This window comes from Zootoca vivipara, chromosome 15 (assembly GCF_963506605.1).
Source record: "Zootoca vivipara chromosome 15, rZooViv1.1, whole genome shotgun sequence".
Lineage (NCBI taxonomy): Eukaryota > Metazoa > Chordata > Lepidosauria > Squamata > Lacertidae > Zootoca > Zootoca vivipara.
Genome location: NC_083290.1, coordinates 44,856,841 through 44,877,540, shown reverse-complemented (window position 1 = coordinate 44,877,540; position 20,700 = coordinate 44,856,841). Strand labels below are relative to the sequence as shown.

The following is a 20,700-nucleotide window of genomic DNA, read 5'->3' as shown; positions in this document are numbered from 1 at the left end:
CACATTTGGAAACCTAAAAAATTGTTGTGAGCATCAAAAAATGCCCCCCAAACAGGCAAAACATCCACACACACCCCAAACCAAATCAAACACTGACAGAAGAAGTCGGTAAGCACACCATCCTCCAGAACAAGAAGTCCCCCCAAACTCAGTATTTGAAAAAGAAACCCAGGAAGGGCTTTTGCAGGCACCAAGGTGGGTGTCAAGTTAGGGACCATAGCAATAGGGTCTTGGTATTGAGGAAATCAACCAACATAACCAAGTTAACCCAAACAGATTCAGGAGTACTATTTGGAACACAGATGACTGTATATCATCGTCAGGATTGTACCACCCTTCAGTATATAAGGCTCCCACAACACTGAAGAAAATATTAAAATACAGGACAAATGAAGCACAATAGAAATATTGTAAAAACACAATAAATGAATGAGGCCGTTGAACAATTAAGAAAAATAAAAAATAGCAATATCACAAGATCAGGAGAATACTGAAAGCTCAATGTACTGTTCATGTTAAAGGAATTTCAAGCAGCATGTGGTGGATTCAGACAATTTGCTCCTTTCTTTGCAGCAGGAAAAAGATGAGAGAGTCTCCATCACCTTTTGCTGGAGGGCCCTCTCCAGAGACTCCACCTTCATTTGTTCCTTTCGGAGCCCAGCATGAAGAGCTGCACTCTCCGCTTTGGCCTTGTTGCGCACCTGAGCAATTTCTTCATTGGCTCTGCATTGAAGGGGGAAGACAGCAAGAGAAACAGAGATGCAAATAAGGTTGATCTTCTGGATGGCCCTTGAGAGTGACAGGATTGTGCTCAGCTAGGCTGTTATAAAAATGTCCTTAGCAGAGAAAACTGACTCTCAGTTTGCGGGTGAAGGCTCTCAACTGCAGGATTTGCTGTCCGCAATATAGCAGCCCACTGTTGATATTATGCATGATGCGCTGCAATCCTTTGGCAGTGGAGGTTGGTCCATCGCAGCAAACAGGTAGCTCTGCCCACAAACCTTGCTCTGCCCTCAGACGGCTGCCCTGCCTGCCTTCTGAGCCTCCTCTGCCTTAAGTCTCAGTGTTTCCCTGTGTAGAACCCAGCATGGAGGAGGATGGGGACAAAACTAAAATTAACTAGCTCTGCTTGTTGCTGGCTCTGGCTGCACCAGCTGTTGTTCACTCTGCTTCCACCTTATCACCCCCCCCCCAAAGGGGATCAGCCACCACTGATCCTTCAACTGCTTATCACCATCATTATTCTTGAAACTTGAGCTTGTACTTGTATATTCTGTTGCAGGCAAAGACGCTTTTGCTCCCCCATCCCCCCCAATCAAGACACCATGAGAACCTTCCTCTGGCCTCACTTGATTCCCCTTCTCCTCCTCCTCCAGCACACCCACAGGGAGGAATCTGGAAGCTTTCACCCCCACTTTCTGTTAACCACAGTTCAGTGTTGCCATTCTCTCTTTCCTGAAAGCCGAAAATTCCTTACTTGTCCAACTTCTCCTCAGCATGGATTTTCAAGGCCTGGTACCGCTGCTCTTCTTGCTTGACCCGATTGAGATAATCCTGAGCACATTTCTTCAATGCGTCCTCGTTCTAGAAAACAAAAGTTGGGGGAAGATGCAAAAGGTTTAGCAAACAAAAGATGCAAGTGTGCCAACTAGCAGAGCATCAAGATGGAGAAGCTAGCAAAGTTCTCCAGAGCTGAACTTGGGGAAAGTACTTCAAAGGCTTCTTAAAGTCCATAGGGAAATAGCATTCAAGCGTCACAAGCCTCTAAATTCTTCTCCAGCGTGGACTGAAATCTGACCTGGAGCAAAATTGTTGGCTTCCTGATACTGCCCCATTGGGGAAAATCTGAATTGCCTGATGCCATGTGATGTCAGGAAACAGACTGGCCCCCACCTATCAGTCAAAAGGGCTGCCAGTTCTGGATCCAGCCTTTCAATGGCGATTATACATTCATCAAAATGAATGCACCCATTTGGATAATAAATATTAAAGAATACACCTTCATAAACTAGGTGTTTTAAAAAAAGATGAGAGAATTTGCAAGAGGCTTAATCCCTAAACCCTTGACTAATACAGGGGAATAAATGCAATAATATATGAGAGGGATTATTTCCTCTGCTAAAATACAGCAATTGTGCAGTTGATTGTCAGCTGCTGGCGGTGATCGGACAGATAACTGGTGGCTCTGGTGAAGCGTGCGATTGGCAGTGGCGGACAGGTGGGTGAGTGATTGTTGGCAACCTCCCCCCAAAAACCTAAACAACTGTGCCTCCCCCCTCCAAAAGCTTATCAACTCTGGGCAATCTCCCACCATTTCCTTAATTTGGAGCCCCCCAAAATAGGGGTAGTCTTATACACAGGGGCGTATTATACACGAAAAAATATGGTAATATAATTTAATTTCACTTGCTAAGTAAAATGTGTGTAAAACTGCCCAGAAATAATTAAAAATGCTTACCAAGTACTTGCAGTTTTACTATATATTATTATTGTTAATAATAATAAGGCATTCCTGACATTCTCAGAAGGTCAAATTAAAATTATTTGGTTTTCTTTGGTTTTCCGAAAGCAGATCATGTGCTTCTTCCTCAGACATAGATTTACTGAATATTGTCCAATCACAAAAAGAATAGCAGATTTGAATCACACCCCAAAACATATTTTTAAGACCCCCTCACTGAAAAAAGTGCAAAAATTCAATTTCACCCGGAAAAAAGATAACCCTCCTGCATCAGGGTACCTGTGGCCCTTCAGAAATTGCTGCATTCAAACTCCCATCAGCCCAGCCAGCAGGGCCAATGGTTAGGGGTCCAGGAACTTCTGGAGCCCACAGGTCCCCAACCTCTGGCCTACAGCAGACAAGGCAGGGATTCTGAGCTACAGGTAAGAAGGAGAAAAGGCCTTTTTATGCAGAGAAAGGACCTTCTTAAAGCCTTCCAGGACCCCCTTCAGGTTCTCATATCTCCTGAACAGGTCGGAAAGGGACCGCTCCACAGAATTCAGGTCAGACAGAGCCTGCTCCTTCTCCATCGTCAGTTGCTGAAGACTCTTCTGGGATGCCATGTTCGTTCTCTGTTCATCCTCTGTGGATTCAAATGAAAAGGAGACCATTAAGCCTGCCTGGAAAGTATTGGCTCCTAAGTAGCAGTTAGGAGTTCCTTCTTCCCCAGCTGTGATTCCTATCGGAGAAGACAGTGCTAAACGGCAGGGCAGGAGGGCAGCTTGGCACGTGTTCAAGAGCTCTGCCAAAGGTTTAGTTCATCCTTCACTGGACCTGGCAGCCTCAGGAGGTTTGGGATGACAACTCCCATTAGCGACTGAAGGTTGGGCCAAGGCTGAACTAAATGGAGACGGGTTGGTGTCAAAACCTCTGAAGAGCACCAGGTTGGGGAAGGCTAACTTAATTCCAAATTCAGGTGGGTAGACGTGTTGGTCTGACATAGTCGGGAATAAAAAAAAGCCCAGTAGCACCTTATAGACCAACTAAGTTTGTTCTGGTATAAGCTTTCGTGTGCATGCACACTTCAGATACTAATTCCAAATGGAGAAGTATCCTAACCTTGATATCTGCTATTTCCCACCAGTTAGCCAATATTTTTTAAAAGGAGTGCTCTTGTGCTCTGTTCTGCCTCTGCGGAGCCAGGGAACCAGGCAGAGGGCGTTCTTGGTGGTGGCGCTCACCCTGTGGAACGCCCTCCCACCAGATGTCAAACAAATAAACAACCCCACAACTTTCCGAAGACCTCCGAAGGCAGCCTTGTATCCAGAAGTTTTTAATGTTTGATGTTTGCTGTGTTTTTATTATGCTGGAAGCCGCCCTGAGTGGCTGGGGCAACCCAGTCAGATGGGAGGGGTACAAATAAAAAAAATCTTATTATGGGCATCTGGTTGGCCACTGTGAGAACAGGGTGCTGGACTAGATAGGCCTTGGACCTAATCTATCTGGCTCTTATCATGTTTGCAGCATTTACACGGAGACTTGACCATAACTGCTTCTCCAAGTGCTGACCAGACTCCAAGCTACCACTTGAAAAGTTGGCCCGTCATGTCGCAGACACAGAGACCAAACACGCTGCACTGAAACTGCTTTTGTGAACAGCCCTGAGATCTACGGGTATAGACAGGGCAGTATACAAAGATAGGCCTCCTGCCCATTTATGGCCTGTAGAGGGTGAGGCACTGGGCTGGTTAGCTTTCTTGTCCCTTCTGCCCACAAAGCCATGGCTTACCTATCATCTGGGCGATGGTCTTCTCGTATTCAGCCACAATCTTCCTAGACAGAAAAGTCAGGAAACAGCACACAAGAATCAGAATTGCTCACTTCTTGCTTCAGTGAACCAGCTCCACCCACTCATCCTAGTGCCGGATGCCTTTTACATTATTTCATCCTTATGCAAGACAGACAGACAGCCATCACTCAAGTTTCTCTTCTGCAGGCATCTTAAGATGCATGCAAACTTGAGAATGGTTACATGCACATCCATTTCACTGCATAGATCTGTATGGCTTCCATAACTCTTTCAAAAAATGTAGGTAAATAAAACTGACACATTTTTTTGTTTAACATCCAAACAAACAAACAAACGTGTACAAATTTATTCCACTTCTATCCTGTTCCTTCTCCTAATATGGTGCACACAAAGGTCCTGCTCTTTTATCTTCACAACCACCTTGTAAGGTAGGCAGGTTGTATTGAGAGGGACAAGATGATGATCACCCAGGAAGTCTTGTGGCTGAGTGGAGATTGACTTGGGGTCTTCCCTGCCCAGGTCAAATTCCTAGGCCAGGGATGGCCTTTTTTCAGTTGGGGGCTACACTTGCCCTTGGCCAACCCTCCAGAGGCTGCATGCCAATGGGCAAGGGCGGACAAAAGTGGATGTTGCCTTTCTACACACTTAAGAGAGCATGTCACCGTACTCTTTTGGATGCCTGCGAAAAACATTTTTGTTTAGACAAGCCTACCCAAATATAGATAAATGTTAGCATGTGTTCCAATATGTTTTTATTTTATCAATTTTTTAAATGTTTTAAATACTTATTCTTAACTGATTCTACCAGTAATTTTATTGCTTTATTATTTTGAATAATACAGTTTTCAGGGTATTTTGTTTGTTTGTTTTTACAATCAATTGGTATATAAATTTTATGAAATAAAAAATTATACCCACCCACATGTACATCAGCTGAGGTAGGGGGCTATCACTCTCCTTGCTCATCAAATGATTAATCCAACTACAGGAGAGGGGGCAATTTACGTCCCCACCAGGGCCCTGGGCTGGATGGAGAGAGTTACCTCATTTCCAGAACCTCCTGCCGGCTTCCTTCATATTTCCACTTCCAATCGTTTGCTTCAATCTCTTTGGAGATGATCTACAAAACATGGGAACAAAGAACAGCCTTTAGCTTTCCATTTGAGAGCCCTCCTAAGTGTAAAAAGTAATGTGTGAAGCCACTACGAGGCATTTTGAAAAATACCTAATGGGATAGACTCAGAGCAGAAGGCACATATCGGGAGTGGTCAGGTGCAAATGTAAAAACTCTGCCTGCCACTTTTAAATTGACATGGCACCCCTTTCTGTGGGCAAGAAGTGTCCCTTCATCCCCACGTGTCTAGTAGCTTGCATGTAAACGCCACCCACCTCAGACTGGGAGGACCCCCCTGGCAGGCGTAGACCCCAGCGCTTCTGAGGCACTAGCGGACTTTGGACAAGGCGACCTTCTGCTTTCACAGGCTCAGGCTCAGGCCCAGGCTGTGGTTCTCTCAATTCCAGAGGGCAGAACAGTGAGTCTGAGAAAGAGCTAGAGCAGTCTCCTGGCATTTATTGCCAGCCCTGGCCAGTTGATACTGCCTGCCAGTCAGAGGAGCTGATGTCCTTGTCTGCGTTTGAAGAGGCTGCAAAGCCTGAGTGCTCTGTAGCTCACAGGCTTAGACCTCGGATCAGAAGATTCCTGGTTGAAAACCCTGATCCCTTGCACGCCATACAATGAGGTGGGCAAGCTTTTCTCTTAGGGTAGTCCTCAGCCTTTGCAGACCTGGAACGCAGCTTCAACCCAAACATACATTTGGGGACCCATTTCTGAATTTGCATAGTGGCAGCGCTGCTCTGGTGACTCTCCCTTGGTCATGCTGTGATGTCCTGGCAGTGGGTGCTGACCCAACAGTTTGAAGGCCAGTGCCTCAGGGGCAGTCTGTGGGGGCTGTGGTGGGGGCAGGACATTCTCTTTCTGCCTTTTCTTTCTCATTCCCTCTTCCTCCCAGGAGTGACAGGAGAGGGACTGATCACTCACAGAAGCCTTTGGCTATTAGGCCTGAGGCTGCAGGTTGCCCATCCCTGCTTTTTAAAAACAGATGGCTCTATAGACCATTTCTACCTCAACATTTTGTAACTGATTTTAAAAGTAATTTATCATTCTTAGTGACAAAGCACTGTTCTCAAACATAACCCCACTGGAATTGCAATGACAGAGATCATTCTGTGTGCAACTTAAGGGTTAATCCTGTAAGTGTTAAAGTCAGCTAGACAAGAGGGGAGGGGGGTGTTGCTCAGCAACCAGTCGGAATGGTATGATCTTCACCCAATTGGCTGTGTCCTTTCCTGTCTATGTTTAGTTGAATTTCTCCCTGCTATGTACAAGGCCTGAAATAAGAATGACAACACCTCTCCCCTCAAATTTACAGTTTTCTGTTCAGTTTCCTCAGTAAATTGTTATCAGGATTTATTTTCCCTCCGAACACTGTCTTCATTATTTAAGTGACTTAAATTAACATACCCAAAACACACACTCCAAAAACACAGAGCAACAGCGATCCTTACATTGTTGACATCCTGATGGGGGTCACACACCCACCCCACCCCACCCAAGGGTGCAGCTCTTACCTCCTCTCTGATCAGAGTCAGAACTGCCATCTTATCAGATTCACTGAGGCAAATTGCATCTAGGGGGCTTTCAGCACTCCCTGGCGTGTCCTGGGGTGCAGTTCCCGAGGCCTTTTCCCCAGAGGATAGTTCAGAAGTTCCCTGTGGAAAGAAGGGCGGCGTCAAGACAAAAACCAGCCATCCCTTTCGAACTGTAAAGTTTTTCCTGAACTTGTTCCCCTGATTCCAGTGGTCCAAACAAGAGTTCCAAGGAGATGGGAACATGTTACTCAGGGCAACTTTGGATACAACCCAAAACTTATAAACCACCTTCCACATACATATTTCAAGGCAATGGAAAAAGATATAATAAAAACAAGTATAAAAAAGTTTAAAAGGACACAAAAAATAGAATACAATTTAAAACACAAACATAACATTGAGACCACAGCAGAGATCCCTAGCCATCCACTTGGGAAAGGTTGTTGGAACAAAAATGTCTTCAATTGTTTCTGGAAAATGATGATGGGGGGGGGGGAAATCTGTGGTTCTTTGAAGTCTAAAATCCTGTGGAAAGTCTGAGGAGGAGGGGAAAATGTCCAAGAAGGGGGAAGGGCTGTGGCCAGGCAAACTGGTCCCAGCCTCTAACACACACATGTTTTGAAAGCTCTATAAACTATCCTGTTTGGATCTTGAGTCTTCCATGGATATATCACCATAACCATAAAGACAGAGGAAAAAAGAAGCAGCAAAGGTGGTCAGGGCAGCACCAAGGGGCTGATACATCAACCATACAGGGCTGTATCTAACTCTACAATTCTGAGTCTAAAATGAGGTTCAATCCCTGTATGAGGAAACTGCCTATTCCTGCATTGCAGGGGGCTGGACTAGATGATCCTCAGAGTTACTTCCAACTCTACAATTCTACAAGTCTGTGGTCTTGGACTTTGCCTCAGGCAGAAAAATGTCACAAGCTGGCCCTGCTGTTTGGGACTACATAAACTCCCCATCTCTAAAATAGGTTTGAGGTATAATTAATACCCCCCCCCCTGAGATGTATTACTATCTCATGCAACTTCTTTTGGTGCTTCCAGGGTAATTTCTGAAGCTGCTCTTTCACATTTCACACCTAACTTTTGTGTAGTTTGCTCTCCACTCCACCCCAAAGTCCTGCACAAAAGCAGCTGTCAACAAAATTAGCCAGGTGTGTGTACATTGCAAAATGTGTGCAACTGTATTCACTTGCATAATTCAACCTGTTACCTGAGGTGAGCTCCTCTGAACTCAATGTAACTTACATCCAAGTAAGCACAGAATCATAGAACCATAGAGTTGGAAGGGATCCCAAGGGTCATCTAGTCCAACCCCCTGCAATGCAGGAATCTCAGCTAAAGCATCCATGGCAGACTGCAATGTACAGTATATGATTACAGTGGTACCTTGGTTCTCAAATGTAATCCGTTCCAGAAGTCTGTTTGACTTCAGGAACATTTGAAAACCAAGGTGCCGCTTCTGATTGGCGCAGGCACCTTGGAAACAATAGCCAACAGCCACATTGAACATTCGGCTTCCGAAAAACATTCTCAAACCTGAACCATTACTTCCAGGTTTGTGGCGTTCGGGTTCTGATTTGTTCATCAACTAAGCCATTCGAGAACCAAGGTTCCACTGTACACTGTTATTTTGAGTTTCAGAATATGAGAACTAATGTGATGGAAGTGGGTGGTGGGTGGGTCCCTGGCTATTTTCTCCCTCGCAGTGCTACCTGCCTACATCTCCTTTGGGTTCCCTCCATAGAGCACTTCAGGGAAAGAAACACGATGACAGTATCCCTGCTCTTGCCACTATAATACTTGCAAAGTAGGTTAAAAACAAAAGAAAACCTGAACATCACAGCCTCAGATTTTAATAAATTGAGCAGGCCCATGCAACTTTTTGCACCATTTCATTTTAAACACAATAACGCATCCTTTGGTTGCAAAATTTGGAGAGAGGCTGCTGCAAAGTAAAAACCAGCCCTGATCCGTCCTAGAAAAAGTGGCATGATTCATTTTAAATCTGCCCTTTTCTATCCCTTCTCTTCCCCTCCCCTCAATATCTTTACAGTACCATAATGCCACTTTAAACAGCCACATCCTCCCCCAAAATTCTGGGAGCTGCAGCTGAGAGCTGAGAGTTGTTAGGAGATCCCCATTCAATCAACCATTTAACAATCAATCATTCATCATAGGGAACTTTGGGAGTAGTAGCTTGGGGAGGGGAATGGGGGTCTTCTAACAAACTGCAGCCCCCAGAATTCTTTGTGGAGGAAGCCACACATGTTTAAAGTGGTGTCACAGCACTTTAAATGTATGAGGTGGATGTTGCTGCCAAGAGGCCTTTATTCCAGCCAGGGGCTCTCTCAGCAGAGCTGCCAACAGAGGCCCTCGGAGACACAGCTCGTCTCCCACATCCCTTCGTTGAAAACTTTGAAGAGAGCACCCATGTTCACATTCTGCTTGCAGCCCACATCCACAGCATGCAGAGGCTCTCTAGTTCAGTCCTTGCATCTCCAGGTCACACTGGGACCCCCTGGAGGCAAAACCGAGCTCCAGGGAGCAACGGCTGTGGCTTTGCATAAGGAAGCTTCCTACACGCAATCCCAACAAAAACTGCCTGCCCCGTAGTACTGTAAGATTGAGGGAGGGGGAGAAGCTCCCCCCTCCACACACTGCAGTTCCCATGAAATCCCAACCCCCAACTAGTATTACATTTTTAGAAACTGCAGGTGTAGCTACCAAGTGCCCTTTATAGCATCACACGTAGTTTGGATCTAAGGCAAAGTCAGAGAAATCATGCATGCATGTACACCCACGCAACAAAGAAGAAAGCAGGATTCCCTAGCCAGCAATGCCACCTGTGGCTGTTCCGTGCTTCAGCAGAAACAGCCCCACATATATTCAAAAGTAAGGGAGGGGTGAAAGAGCCTTTGCTGCAATGCATTCAGGTGAATCCATGGCTTCTTGGCTCAATGGATGGCAGAAGCCACTCTTGTGCTTACCAAGGGATGCCCAGGGTTGCCCCTCTCCGCCAGCTTGCTCAACGATGTGTCCTTCTCAAAACCTAAAGCAGAAGAAATAAGTGGGTCATACACTGCTTGCTGCAGTCTCAGTGGTGATGACTGGAAGAAGAAAGTGGAACCCCTTTTCTCTGAGTCCAGACTCTCCTGCCCTCCCACCCAACCCCTATTTTAAGACTATGGGATGCCAAAGCCACACCTGGAAGATTTCCCCCCTGTGCTTCCTTGCAACGGCTCATAGGAAGATAGCTCATCCCAGGTTTGGCTATTTGAGCGTGTAGCTCCATCTTATCTGCTCTGACTGGCAATGGCTCTCCAGGGCTGTGGTGGCTGGTGCCCACAGTGACTGATGGGGGGTGGGAAGCAGGGGGCCCAACTCTAGGGGCAACCAGAGTCAAAGACAGGGAGAGCCAACTCATTGTGAGTTTTGTCCCCATGCTCTTCCCTGCTGAGTTCTACAAGGGAACAACAGTAGGAAGAGCAATTGCCCTCTGCTCCTGCTTGGGGTGGGCTTCTGCAAGAGGCGTCTGGGTGGCATGTTGGGAATGGGATGCTGGACAGATCTAGTAGGCTCTTCTTGTGCTTTTAGGATCTGAATAATACCTGGATGTGCAGGGATGGGGAAAAGGAAACAATCCATTGCTCTTGTGCATTCCTTTCAATGAGGCATGCTCAGGAAAACTTCATTGCAGATCATAGCACATGTCGACTAGCAGGACAGAAGGAGGGGGGGCTGCTGCTTAGCTCTTCTGCTTCAGATAGTAAGATTTTGTGTGAATTCCTCCATGTGCAAAAATTAACATTGAAAAACTTCAGAAAATAAGAAGTGCCAGAATAGGGTGACTCTTAGTTTTTGTTCTTCTGTGTTCTCCTTCTTTGTTTTTACTGCTTTGCAGGAAAAAACAGCTGTCGTTTTGCTCCATGAAATGGGGCATCACACCCTGTGGAGATTTGCAGCAGCTGTTTTGTCTCCCCAGAATAACAAGAATGCAAGCATCATAATAGCCAAAGCTGACCGAAACGAGTTTCATGTGCCTCCTTCTATTCTTATCAGCTAGGCCAATAAATGCCATCTCCAGTTGCCTCAGAAAGCCATGGGGCTTTGGCCTTTGGGGATCTGCTAAAGCATTCATGACTGTGTATTTGCAGGGAACCTATTTCATACTGGCCTGGTTCACAAGTAACGCTAAGCCATGGTTTGTTTAGCTGAAGTGAGGTTTGCGTGAATGTCTGAACCCAGCACAGCAGACTAACTACTGGTTGTTTTCTGACAACAAAATCAGGTTGTGAAGCTAAGGTCAGTTGTTGGCTTACAAACTGTGGCATGTTTTAACTATGGTTTGGCATCATGGTCATTATCTAGACCATTTCTATACTGCTTAATATATAAAAATACCTCTAGGTGGTGTATAAGCAACTACAATAGCAACAATAAATATAAAATTACACATAAACTATTATACAAATTAGTCTTAAATATATACAGATATCTATTTCTCCTCCTCCTGACAAACCTCCTTACTCAACGTGTCTCAGCCTCCTGGCTCCCCTTGAGGGACCAGACAAACTCCCAAATCACCTCTGAGATCTCACAACAAAGAAGGTTCCTGGAACCTGCTGGCCGCACTTGAGTCTCTCACTCGAGGCTTGCTTTTATGGGCAGACACCTCCTCCGAGGGTGATGGCGCCTCCTCAGGCCTCACACAGCTGGAGGGCAGTCACCCAGTTCCAGATAACAGCAGGTTTGCCTGGGCAAGTGTCTCAGGGGAGCCAAAGACTGCACATCTCTCCTCTTCAACACCCAACAACTTGGCTTAACCAAGGGTTGCTTTGGAACTCACCAAGCCACAGGGGATGAGGCTGGAGCCACAGAACCAAGCTGTGGCTTGTTTGCTCATTTGCAAGACAAGCTATATGCGCCTGAGATCTCCTTTTCAAATATCCTACCAAATGGCGCTTCCCTTCCTACACACTGACTTGGGTTCATAAGAAACAGGAAGCCAAACGGTGGCTTAGTGCGAACAAGCTGGTGCACAGGGTGAAAATTGCAGCTGATCTCCTCTACAACCAGGAACTATGCCATGGTTTTGCTCGGCGTTCTATGCAAACCGAAGCTTGTGGTTTGTCTCACTCAGGACATACAGTACTATGAACCCAAGAACCAACCTTGGCTCAGGGGCGTAGAAAGGGCGGGGCGATAGGGGTGCTCCGCCCCAGGCAGTGCGATCCTGAGGGCGCCATCGCAGCTGCCCTCGCCCGCCCATGCTGGGCACCCTGCCCCCGCAGGCGGCAGGCCACGCCCCTATGAGCGGCGTGTCACGAAACCCAGAAGGCACGCCACACCTCTATGGGCGTGCCATGCCCCCAGAATGCCATGCCCCCAGAACACGCACCATGCCCCTATGGGTGGCGGTCCCCACCCCCAGAACGCACGTCACGCCCCTTCGGGCAGAGCGCCATGCCCCAACGGGTGGCACGCTATGCCCCCAGAACGTGCGCCATGCCCCCACAGGTGGCGTACCATGCCCCCGGAATGCGTGCCACACCCTATGGGCGGCACACCACGCCCCCATAATGTGACCAGCCCCACCCCCGCCTGGTCTCCGCCCCCGGTGCCGGAGCATGAAGCTCCGCCACCGCCTTGGCTATAGCTTGTGGGTCGTACTTTTGGCTTAGTGTGCCAGGTGAACCCAGGCTTATCGTTTGTCTCACTCCAAACAAACTGCAGCCACTTTTGTCCTGGGTTATTCACTCATAGTTTGTTTCCAGCAAGCCAAACCACAAGCTAACAAGAGTTTTTTTCAAAGCGTTAATTCTATCCTGCAGCAACAACAACAAAAGACCCCCCCGCCTTGGAACACACTTTTAAAAGAAAAGCCTGACTGGCTCTTCAGATTCCTTTTAATGGAATAACGTTTTAAAGAATTGCCTGAAGTAACTGATATTATAGTTTGAAATCTTGTTTATTCTGCTATATTTTACTCCAAGAAGACGCATTTATCCTAAACAGAACCCAATAAGGCAGACATGTATGTACAAAATATTTTTAAAAAATGTGATCCAATTGAGATCCCAAGATGAATTTTTGCAGGTAACTCTTAGAAATATGGTGTGATCAATACATTTCTTTGGAAATTTTTAATCATATTAGATTTTTAATCACTTTAAAAATATTAAATTTTGTAACTTACATTTAGAATTCAAAGCAAGTCCATCATGTGACGTATCGTATTAACGCCCATGAAGATCTGAAGAGATTAGTATCTTTAGTTTTGAAGTATCACAATTCTGGGCTGAGCTTTAAAGGTTTTTTGTAGTATGGCAAGGCCGAAATGGTCTGTTTTTTGAAATTCCCTCATAACGAAAAACAGGATGAGATAAAAAATTTAAAACTGAGACCTGGGACCTTCTCTTAGACTACTTTTAGGAAACTGAAACTAGTATGAAATGGTAAGGTAAAAGTCATTTGATCACTTGAAATGGTATGATCCAGCACTTAGTTCAGGGGTGGAGAACCTGGTGGGTCAGATCTTTATCTCTCCTTGCTGCACATGTCAGCTTTGGCAGCTGGGCAGGGCCATCCACCTGCCAATCATCTGAGACCACCATGAGGTTATATGTCAGCTGGCCTGCAGACAGGGACCTGCTTTGCCAGTGCACTCCTGGCTAGATTGAATTCGATGCTCATAGCTGATAAGCACAGACTTCAGTCCTCCTGCTTCAGAAATGCTGAACATGTTCCTGTAACTGCTTGCACCGTTGTCAAAAGCAGAGATAAGCAAGGCTCCAGGCTTTGTTCCATCTCTTGCCACCCACCAAAAAGAGACATTTACAGCTTTTTCTAATGCTTTTGAGATTACAATCTGGCAAAGCATGGAATGAGGATGGTTCTGTAGTTAATAAAAGAGAGTCTACAAGGGGAGGAAGTTTCAATAGTTTAAAATCAGTAAATCACAAAAAGCTTTAATCAATTAATTAATCAGACTGGATAAATTTTAATCAGAGTTAAAGGTTCTCCTCTTTAGTTTTCTTTTTCTAGTAGGCCATTTTGCTTTTGCTACATAGCTCTACCAGAAAATTAATGTTGAAAACATAAAAGATGTCCAGCCACCTAAAGTTAAACAGTATACTGGCTTAGGGACAAACTTGGTGTTACTCCAGTTGCAAGGTTAGCAACCATGTCTGGGTGTTTCAAAGGGGAAGGGCTCAGGGGCCCAGCATCTGCACTTTGGGTTGGATTCCCAGCATCCCCAGGCAGGGCTGGGAGGGACCCTCACCTGGGACCCTGGAGAGCCACTCCTAGTCAGGGCATACAATACTGGGCTAAATGAACCAACGGTCACTCTTCCTCTGTCCAATACCAATACATGTGGGAGCCCCTGCTGTTCACTGAGAGTGCAGCATCCAGAGAGGAGAAAGTCTTCTCTCCCCAGCTGTAATTTTGACACCACCCTTCATTGCAATTGGCCTTACAATTGGCCTCCTCACTGGGGAAGGAGATTTACACCAAGAGTGCAAATTTAGCAATGGGGTGGGGGTGAGTGAATGCATAGCCACAAAATTAGATGTCTGCTTCCCAATCTCAAAAAGAAACCTTTACATGGGCTTTGGTGATAAGCACATTAAGTGAAACTTAACTGGAATTAAGGCTACAATCCTAAACACACTTGCTAGGGACCGAGCGTTCCATCAAATGGAGCAGAGCTTACATCCGAGTGCACACACATAAGATAGCGCTGCAGTTGCTTTCAAAATGGCAGGTGGCTATTTGACCAAAAATCCATTTATCAGTTGACAGTCCTCTCAAGAAGCACACACACTTTCATGACCCCATGTGCTGCTTCTCCCCTTGGAGCCTTCCAGGTGTTGGTGACTACAATTCCCATCAGAATAGCCAGCACTGTTGGGAGCTGTAGTCCCAAACACCTGGAGGGCACAGGATGGGGAAGATTAACTTCTTAAGACAGGGGGGGGGAGAGACAGAGAGGGAGAGACTTTCGTACCTTCTCCTGGGGATGAAAATGTATGATTTATGGCAGACACAGGAACATTGGAACACTCAAAGTACTCCAGGTCTTCCTCTGGCTCACCTTTCGCCTCCAAGTCCGCTGCCTTTTGACTGGAGGATGTGGAAGCCAGTTTCTCTTCATCTGTGGCATGCCCATCTCGGTTGGAAAGGTCTGGGATTTTGGAGGCAAGCACAGCTTCGTCTTTGTCCTGCACAAGCAAGGAGACAGTTAAACAGGGATCAGCCCATTGCCCAGGACTTGGATAACATTAATCGGGGGACGGGACGGAATCCGGAAGTGCCCAAGGACAGCTGTCTGCGCCTTCCATTCCACTTCTTTTCACTTTCCAGCTTCTTAAAACATTGTATTGATTCTATATTTATTGTCAGCCACCAAAATGGTTCTTGCAAGAAAAGGAAAATATTTAGGGGGATTGAATAAGGATATCTGGTAGAATTAAGTCTGGTCCATAGCTAATATGCTGAAAAACAAACTTGAAAATTAAGGTACACCAGAGGACACCCCTCCAAAAAAAATTCATTTTTGATTACATGGCAAAATGTATTTCATATTTTAATGATGATTGAAATGTTCAAATACACTTCTATTTGGAATTCTTAGTAACCTGAGTAACTTTAGTAACCTTTTAAATTGGGAATTTCACAAGATCTCAAAGACAAAGATTTTAAATAAATCATCTGCTACTTCTCAACACCAGTAATAGTGATAATAATTTGGGGGGGGGGGGGGATGAGAAGGAAACAACTTACCGGTAGATTTGTACTTTGTATGTGCATGTTTAATTTTAGTTTTCATTCAAGTCTCTCTCTCTCCCCCCCACCCCGGTCTGCTACTGAGCTGTATAAAGGTAAAGGGCCCCCTGACTATTAGGTTCAGTCGTGACCGACTCTGGGGTTGCGCGCTCATCTCGCTTTATTGGCCGAGGGAACCGGCATACAGCTTCCAGGTCATGTGGCCAGCATGACAAAGCCGCTTCTGGCAAACCAGAGCAGTGCACGGAAACGCCGTTTACCTTTGCACTGGAGGTATTTATCTACTTGCACTTTGACGTGCTTTTGAACTGCTAAGTTGGCAGGAGCTGGGACCGAGCAACGGGAGCTCACCCCGTCGCGGGGATTCGAACTGCCGACCTTCTGATCGGCAAGCCCTAGGCTCTGTGGTTTAACCCACAGCACCACCCGTGTACCTACTGAGGTTTATATTCTTGTTTAAATAAAGATTATTATTATTACTATTATTCTTTTTTTAAAAAGGCTTCTTAAAAAAGAGTTAATTTAGCCTGCAGCTCTTGTCTTCCTAAGAGGCAGGCAGTTGGATGCCTCCGTGGGAAGGGCCATGGCTCAGTGGTATGGCTCGGCTCATGCTGTATCTCAAAGTGTTCAGGCGGGGGGGGGGGGACCCTCTCTGGAAGATTGGAGAGCTCCTGCCAGTCCTGGAGCTGATAGGTAGCCTATTCTGACACAAGGCAGCTCCCAATGTTTATTCTGACAGGGCAGAGATGTAGCTTGGTGGAGAGCCACTGTAGATAATACCAATGGTCTGACTCAGCCTATATTCCAGGGTCTGCTTCAGATTCTTAAGATGCCCTCAGTGTGGACTGTTCCCTGAGTGTCCTCTTCCACTGCCCTGCAGGAAAGAGCAAGGCAAAGAAAAGCTGCCCTTCCTTCTTCTTCCTTTCTCTCCTTTTGGTCAGTAGGAAGAGGGCAGATAGAGGCAGGAACAGCAGAGAGTAATGCTGAGGGTCAGCAGCCAGCCTCCTACTGGGACGTGGGCACAAGCAACTCTGGAAGGTGCACCTGTCCCCGGCTGCTAGTGCGGGGAACCCTTCTCCAAATCCAAAGCTCTTCCACGTGGATTACTACTTAAGAAAAGCCTTGCCGGATCCAGCCAGTGGCCCATTGAATGCGGCCTCCTGCTCTCAAGTTCCCCCAGCAGGTGCCTAAGGGAAGCCTGCAAGCAGGACCTGAGTGCCACGGCTCTCCCCCCACCCCCCCCACCATGGTGATTCTCAGCCAATGGCACCCAGAGGTGCACAGCCTCTGACAGTGGAGGGAGACTATAGCCATCGTGTTGACCTTCTCCCCCGTGAATGTGGGGAAGCAAGTGGCAGTTCTTGGCTACCCCATACCTGAGAGCAGACATCAAGAACCAGGGACGGTGCTTCGTATTTCTTCACCTTGCAGCCACTCCTGCAGAGAGAAAGGGAGGACGGGATCAACATTGGACTTATTGGGTGTGGGGGAGGGAGCTGAGGAGTCAGGGAGGGAGGCAAGTAGGCAGGACCAGATGGCAGGACCAGAATTTGCACCCACGTTGCTGGCATAGCAGATCTGAGCCCCGAGTAGGGAAGGCCATGTTCTTTCTTAAAGCAGGAGGTGGGGAGAGAAGAAGGGAGAGACCAACACAACGGCTACTGTGCTCAAAACACCTTGGACTCCTCTGAAACAGCCAACACTTAAAAGCCGTTTTGCACGAGGGCAAACACAGGTCTGCTGCCAACTCAGCCAATCCTGGATATTAAGCAGCAGAGTCAGTTTTTCCAGCTGGGGAAAGGGCAACAATTCAGCGGCACAGTACTTGTTAAATGCAGGAAGGCCCTGGGTTCAACCCCCAGCATCTCCAGGTAGGGTGGGAAAGAGTCCTGCCTGAATACCTGCAGATCTGCTGACAGTTAGAGAAGATAATACTGAGCCAGATCGATCCATGATCTGATTTGATACAAGGCACCTTCCTAGCTGCTACTGGTCTCTTGGCTCCACAATGTTTGAAACTGAAATCATAGCACCATAGAATTGTACAGCTGGAAGAGACTGCAAGGACCATCTAGTCCAAATGGACCAACACTTTCCAAGAAAAGCAGAGGAACAATACCATGGATGTGGTGGCATCTGCAGATTTTCTTTCTTGCCATGGACTTGGAAGAGGAAGCCAAGTGATGCCACTGCAGGAAAGGGCACAAGAGGAAAGCACAGGGGAGCAAAAAGCTTTCCCCGGGAGCAGGAGAGCTGCTTCTGCCTGCCAAGCCCTGTGCAAAACATGATACCCTGTTCAGACGTAATGGGCACAGCGCCTCTTGCCAGGGGAGGCGAGAGGAGGCAGAGTGCACCAGCAGGCAACTCATTCACAGAAACACCATGATAAGCCAGGAAGCCTGACTTATGCCAGAGGCTGGGCAGATTTTATTCTACTTTTCATACAGAACTGGTCTCCCAAAGCAGCTCACATCCATAAAGAACTGAACACAGTGCTAGGAACCCTCCAACGAAGCTGGACAGCGAGAGACCCCCCCTCGCCACGGCTGCCCAGAAGCTGCCATCCACTTGCTGCCTCTGACCACGGAGGCGCCATGCAGCATGATCCACCCCATAGGCATCTAATCCCCCTGTCTAAGCCGCTAGCCTTCACAGTCATCTTGCCACAGCAACACAAAGGAAGACTTGACTTTGGTTTGCCCTGAAACTGCCCATCCATACAATGTGATGGGAAAAATCTCCATCAGCATTGTGCAGCATTTGATAAACATGCCCTGGCCTTATACCAGGAGTGGGGAAACTCAGGCCCAGGAGCCCAGTGTGGCCTCTGTGGCCCTTGGGACTCTCTCCAGGCCATGCCCCTCCCTGTAGGCCAATCCCCTCTCTGGCAAAGGTGTCCCGGAGCGCCAGCGATGCCTCTTGCTTCCCAGCTGTGTGTGGAAACCAGCCCTATAAACAAAGATCAACACGGCAGTCCTTCCTCCGCCCACTTCTACCTTGATCCCTGCCCACTGCTAGCAGGTGGCCCCCAGAATGCTGCCCAGAAGAGAAAGTGGCCCTTGGGATGAACAAGGTTCCCCAAGTGCTGCCTCAGGCTCTCCTTTTTCCGAAAGCATGAAAAGGCGCCCATTGCAGCCTCTCTTCAATGGCATGGCGGATAGCTGGTGTCACGCCCTACACTGTTGGCCATGACAACTGGGACTAGAGGACCACATCCTGCACCTCTGTTCTAGGGGAACTTTTACCGTGCCTAGTTCTGTAGGTTTTCCATTTCTGCAATGTGGAAGATAAGAGTTAGCTGAAGCTCCCACCTAGAGACTGTGAAGGGCCATGATCTCTGAAACTATGTGGCTTATTTACTGAAGACCCAGACATTTGTTTCTGAACAAAGGTGGGCTAATTCTTGGCTTTGGAATGAAAGAAGAGCCATAATGTTTGTTTGGGGGGGAGTGGGGGGGGCACACAGCAAATGCACAGAATTTGTTATGCCTTGGAAACCCATAGAAAGCAAGCATGCCACAACAGCCAGCCCAGCCATCTCCCAGTCCTCATTCTGCTGCAAAGCTAAGCTGCCAGGTGAAATTATGGTCTTCTAAGAGGAGGCTGGAGACAAGAGACAGACTAAAATCTCAGAATAAATAGGCGAGGAAGCGGCATGCAGTGAAGAGAGAGGGAGGGAGAGAAAGGGCCAACAAAAACACCAAAACCCAAAGAGGAACACAAGAAAAAGAAAGGAAATGAGTACTTACAACAGAAAACAGAGAAATTTCACTTGTTCTGTAGTCCTGATGCACCAAAAATGAACAGACAAGAAAGAAAGGTAGAGAGATGGAGGGAGAGGAAAAAGAAAAAGAAAAACATGTAAAAGACTCAGGTGTGTGTGTGTGTGTGTGTGTGTGTGTGTGTGTGTACAGTATATATATTTTCTCCCTGGATAAATACAGAAGTCATACTATGAGTGGAAAGACCATGCAGAGAAGAGATGTAAAACTTCAATTTTTGCTGCTGGTGTGCAGAAACCCTACAAATGAGTGCATACCGGTAACTCAGAGCCAGGGTTATGTGAGCTCCCTGATGATGTAAGACTGGAGAATGCTACACGGGGGGATATAATTTAGCCTCCTGCTAATCAGGAAACAAAATTTTAAGTTTCTAGCCCTCATGGCTATGAAGATATGCCTCAATACGTGTGGACATAGAATCACAGAGGCAAAAGACACTTCAAAGGTCATCCAGCCCAATCCCTTGCCTATCAAGGAAGCTGTAGCCATGAATTTTCTGCACTGGCAAACCCCACTGCAATTTCAGAAGCCAGAAGAGTATTAGCTCCATGTGGCACCTGTTCCTCAGTATGACTAGAACAAAAAGAAATTACACAAAAGAGCAGTAAAACAAAACAAAACAAAAACTGCAGAACTGTGCAATGGAGGGGAAACTATGCACTTAAAGTTGTAAAATTCAGCTTTGAGCGGGAAGGGTCAGGATTACCCAGCCAAAGGTTTCTTGCATTTTTAGCATAGTGTAAACCTAGCACTACTCAAAGCCAACTGTAGCTAGAGTTGACCTTTGGGACAAGGTTCTAGTTTGATCTAACAGCTCAGTTCTTGCAAACTTGTCATACCAATATTTGTTAATTTGCATAGGCTATGAACAGCTGCTTAACATCTATGGCATCTATCCTCTTCCTACAGTACATCCCAGTTCCTGAAATGCACTGAATTTCTACACAATACTGTGTGTTGCCAACCACACTACCAGGGCTGGAACAATACAGACCACCTTTCAACATAATAAAACTCTTATGTGTCAGGTAGTTCCATGTGGAGCCCTTCTAGGAGCCATATGTGACCAAGTTGTGATGCTTGCATATGCCCAAGCATCTTTTGCTTCATGTATATAGGGGGAGGGGCGTGTTTGCACACAATGCAAAAGCAGAAATGCTCAAGCATGAGCTTTTCTGCAGATGCAGAGCCTCTCTGAGGCTGTTTGGCTCCTCCTTTCAC

General features: G+C 46.7%; 1 protein-coding gene across 3 annotated transcripts in view; it reads right to left on the bottom strand.

Moving 5' to 3' along the window:
* The window catches only part of TACC1 (transforming acidic coiled-coil containing protein 1), a 66,020-nt gene that overhangs the window by 2,476 nt on the left and 42,844 nt on the right, over positions 1–20,700 (bottom strand). For 2 of the 3 annotated variants that reach the window (XM_035138972.2, XM_035138970.2), the window contains exons 4-12: positions 17,074–17,134; positions 14,919–15,132; positions 9,898–9,959; positions 6,879–7,019; positions 5,294–5,370; positions 4,230–4,273; positions 2,923–3,083; positions 1,478–1,584; positions 603–723 (exon numbers count right to left, since the gene is read on the bottom strand). In XM_035138972.2, the coding sequence (XP_034994863.2) occupies positions 603–723; positions 1,478–1,584; positions 2,923–3,083; positions 4,230–4,273; positions 5,294–5,370; positions 6,879–7,019; positions 9,898–9,959; positions 14,919–15,132; positions 17,074–17,134 (988 nt within the window). The remainder of the gene's footprint in view (positions 1–602; positions 724–1,477; positions 1,585–2,922; positions 3,084–4,229; positions 4,274–5,293; positions 5,371–6,878; positions 7,020–9,897; positions 9,960–14,918; positions 15,133–17,073; positions 17,135–20,700) is intronic. The other variant, XM_035138971.2, reaches the window with a different exon arrangement.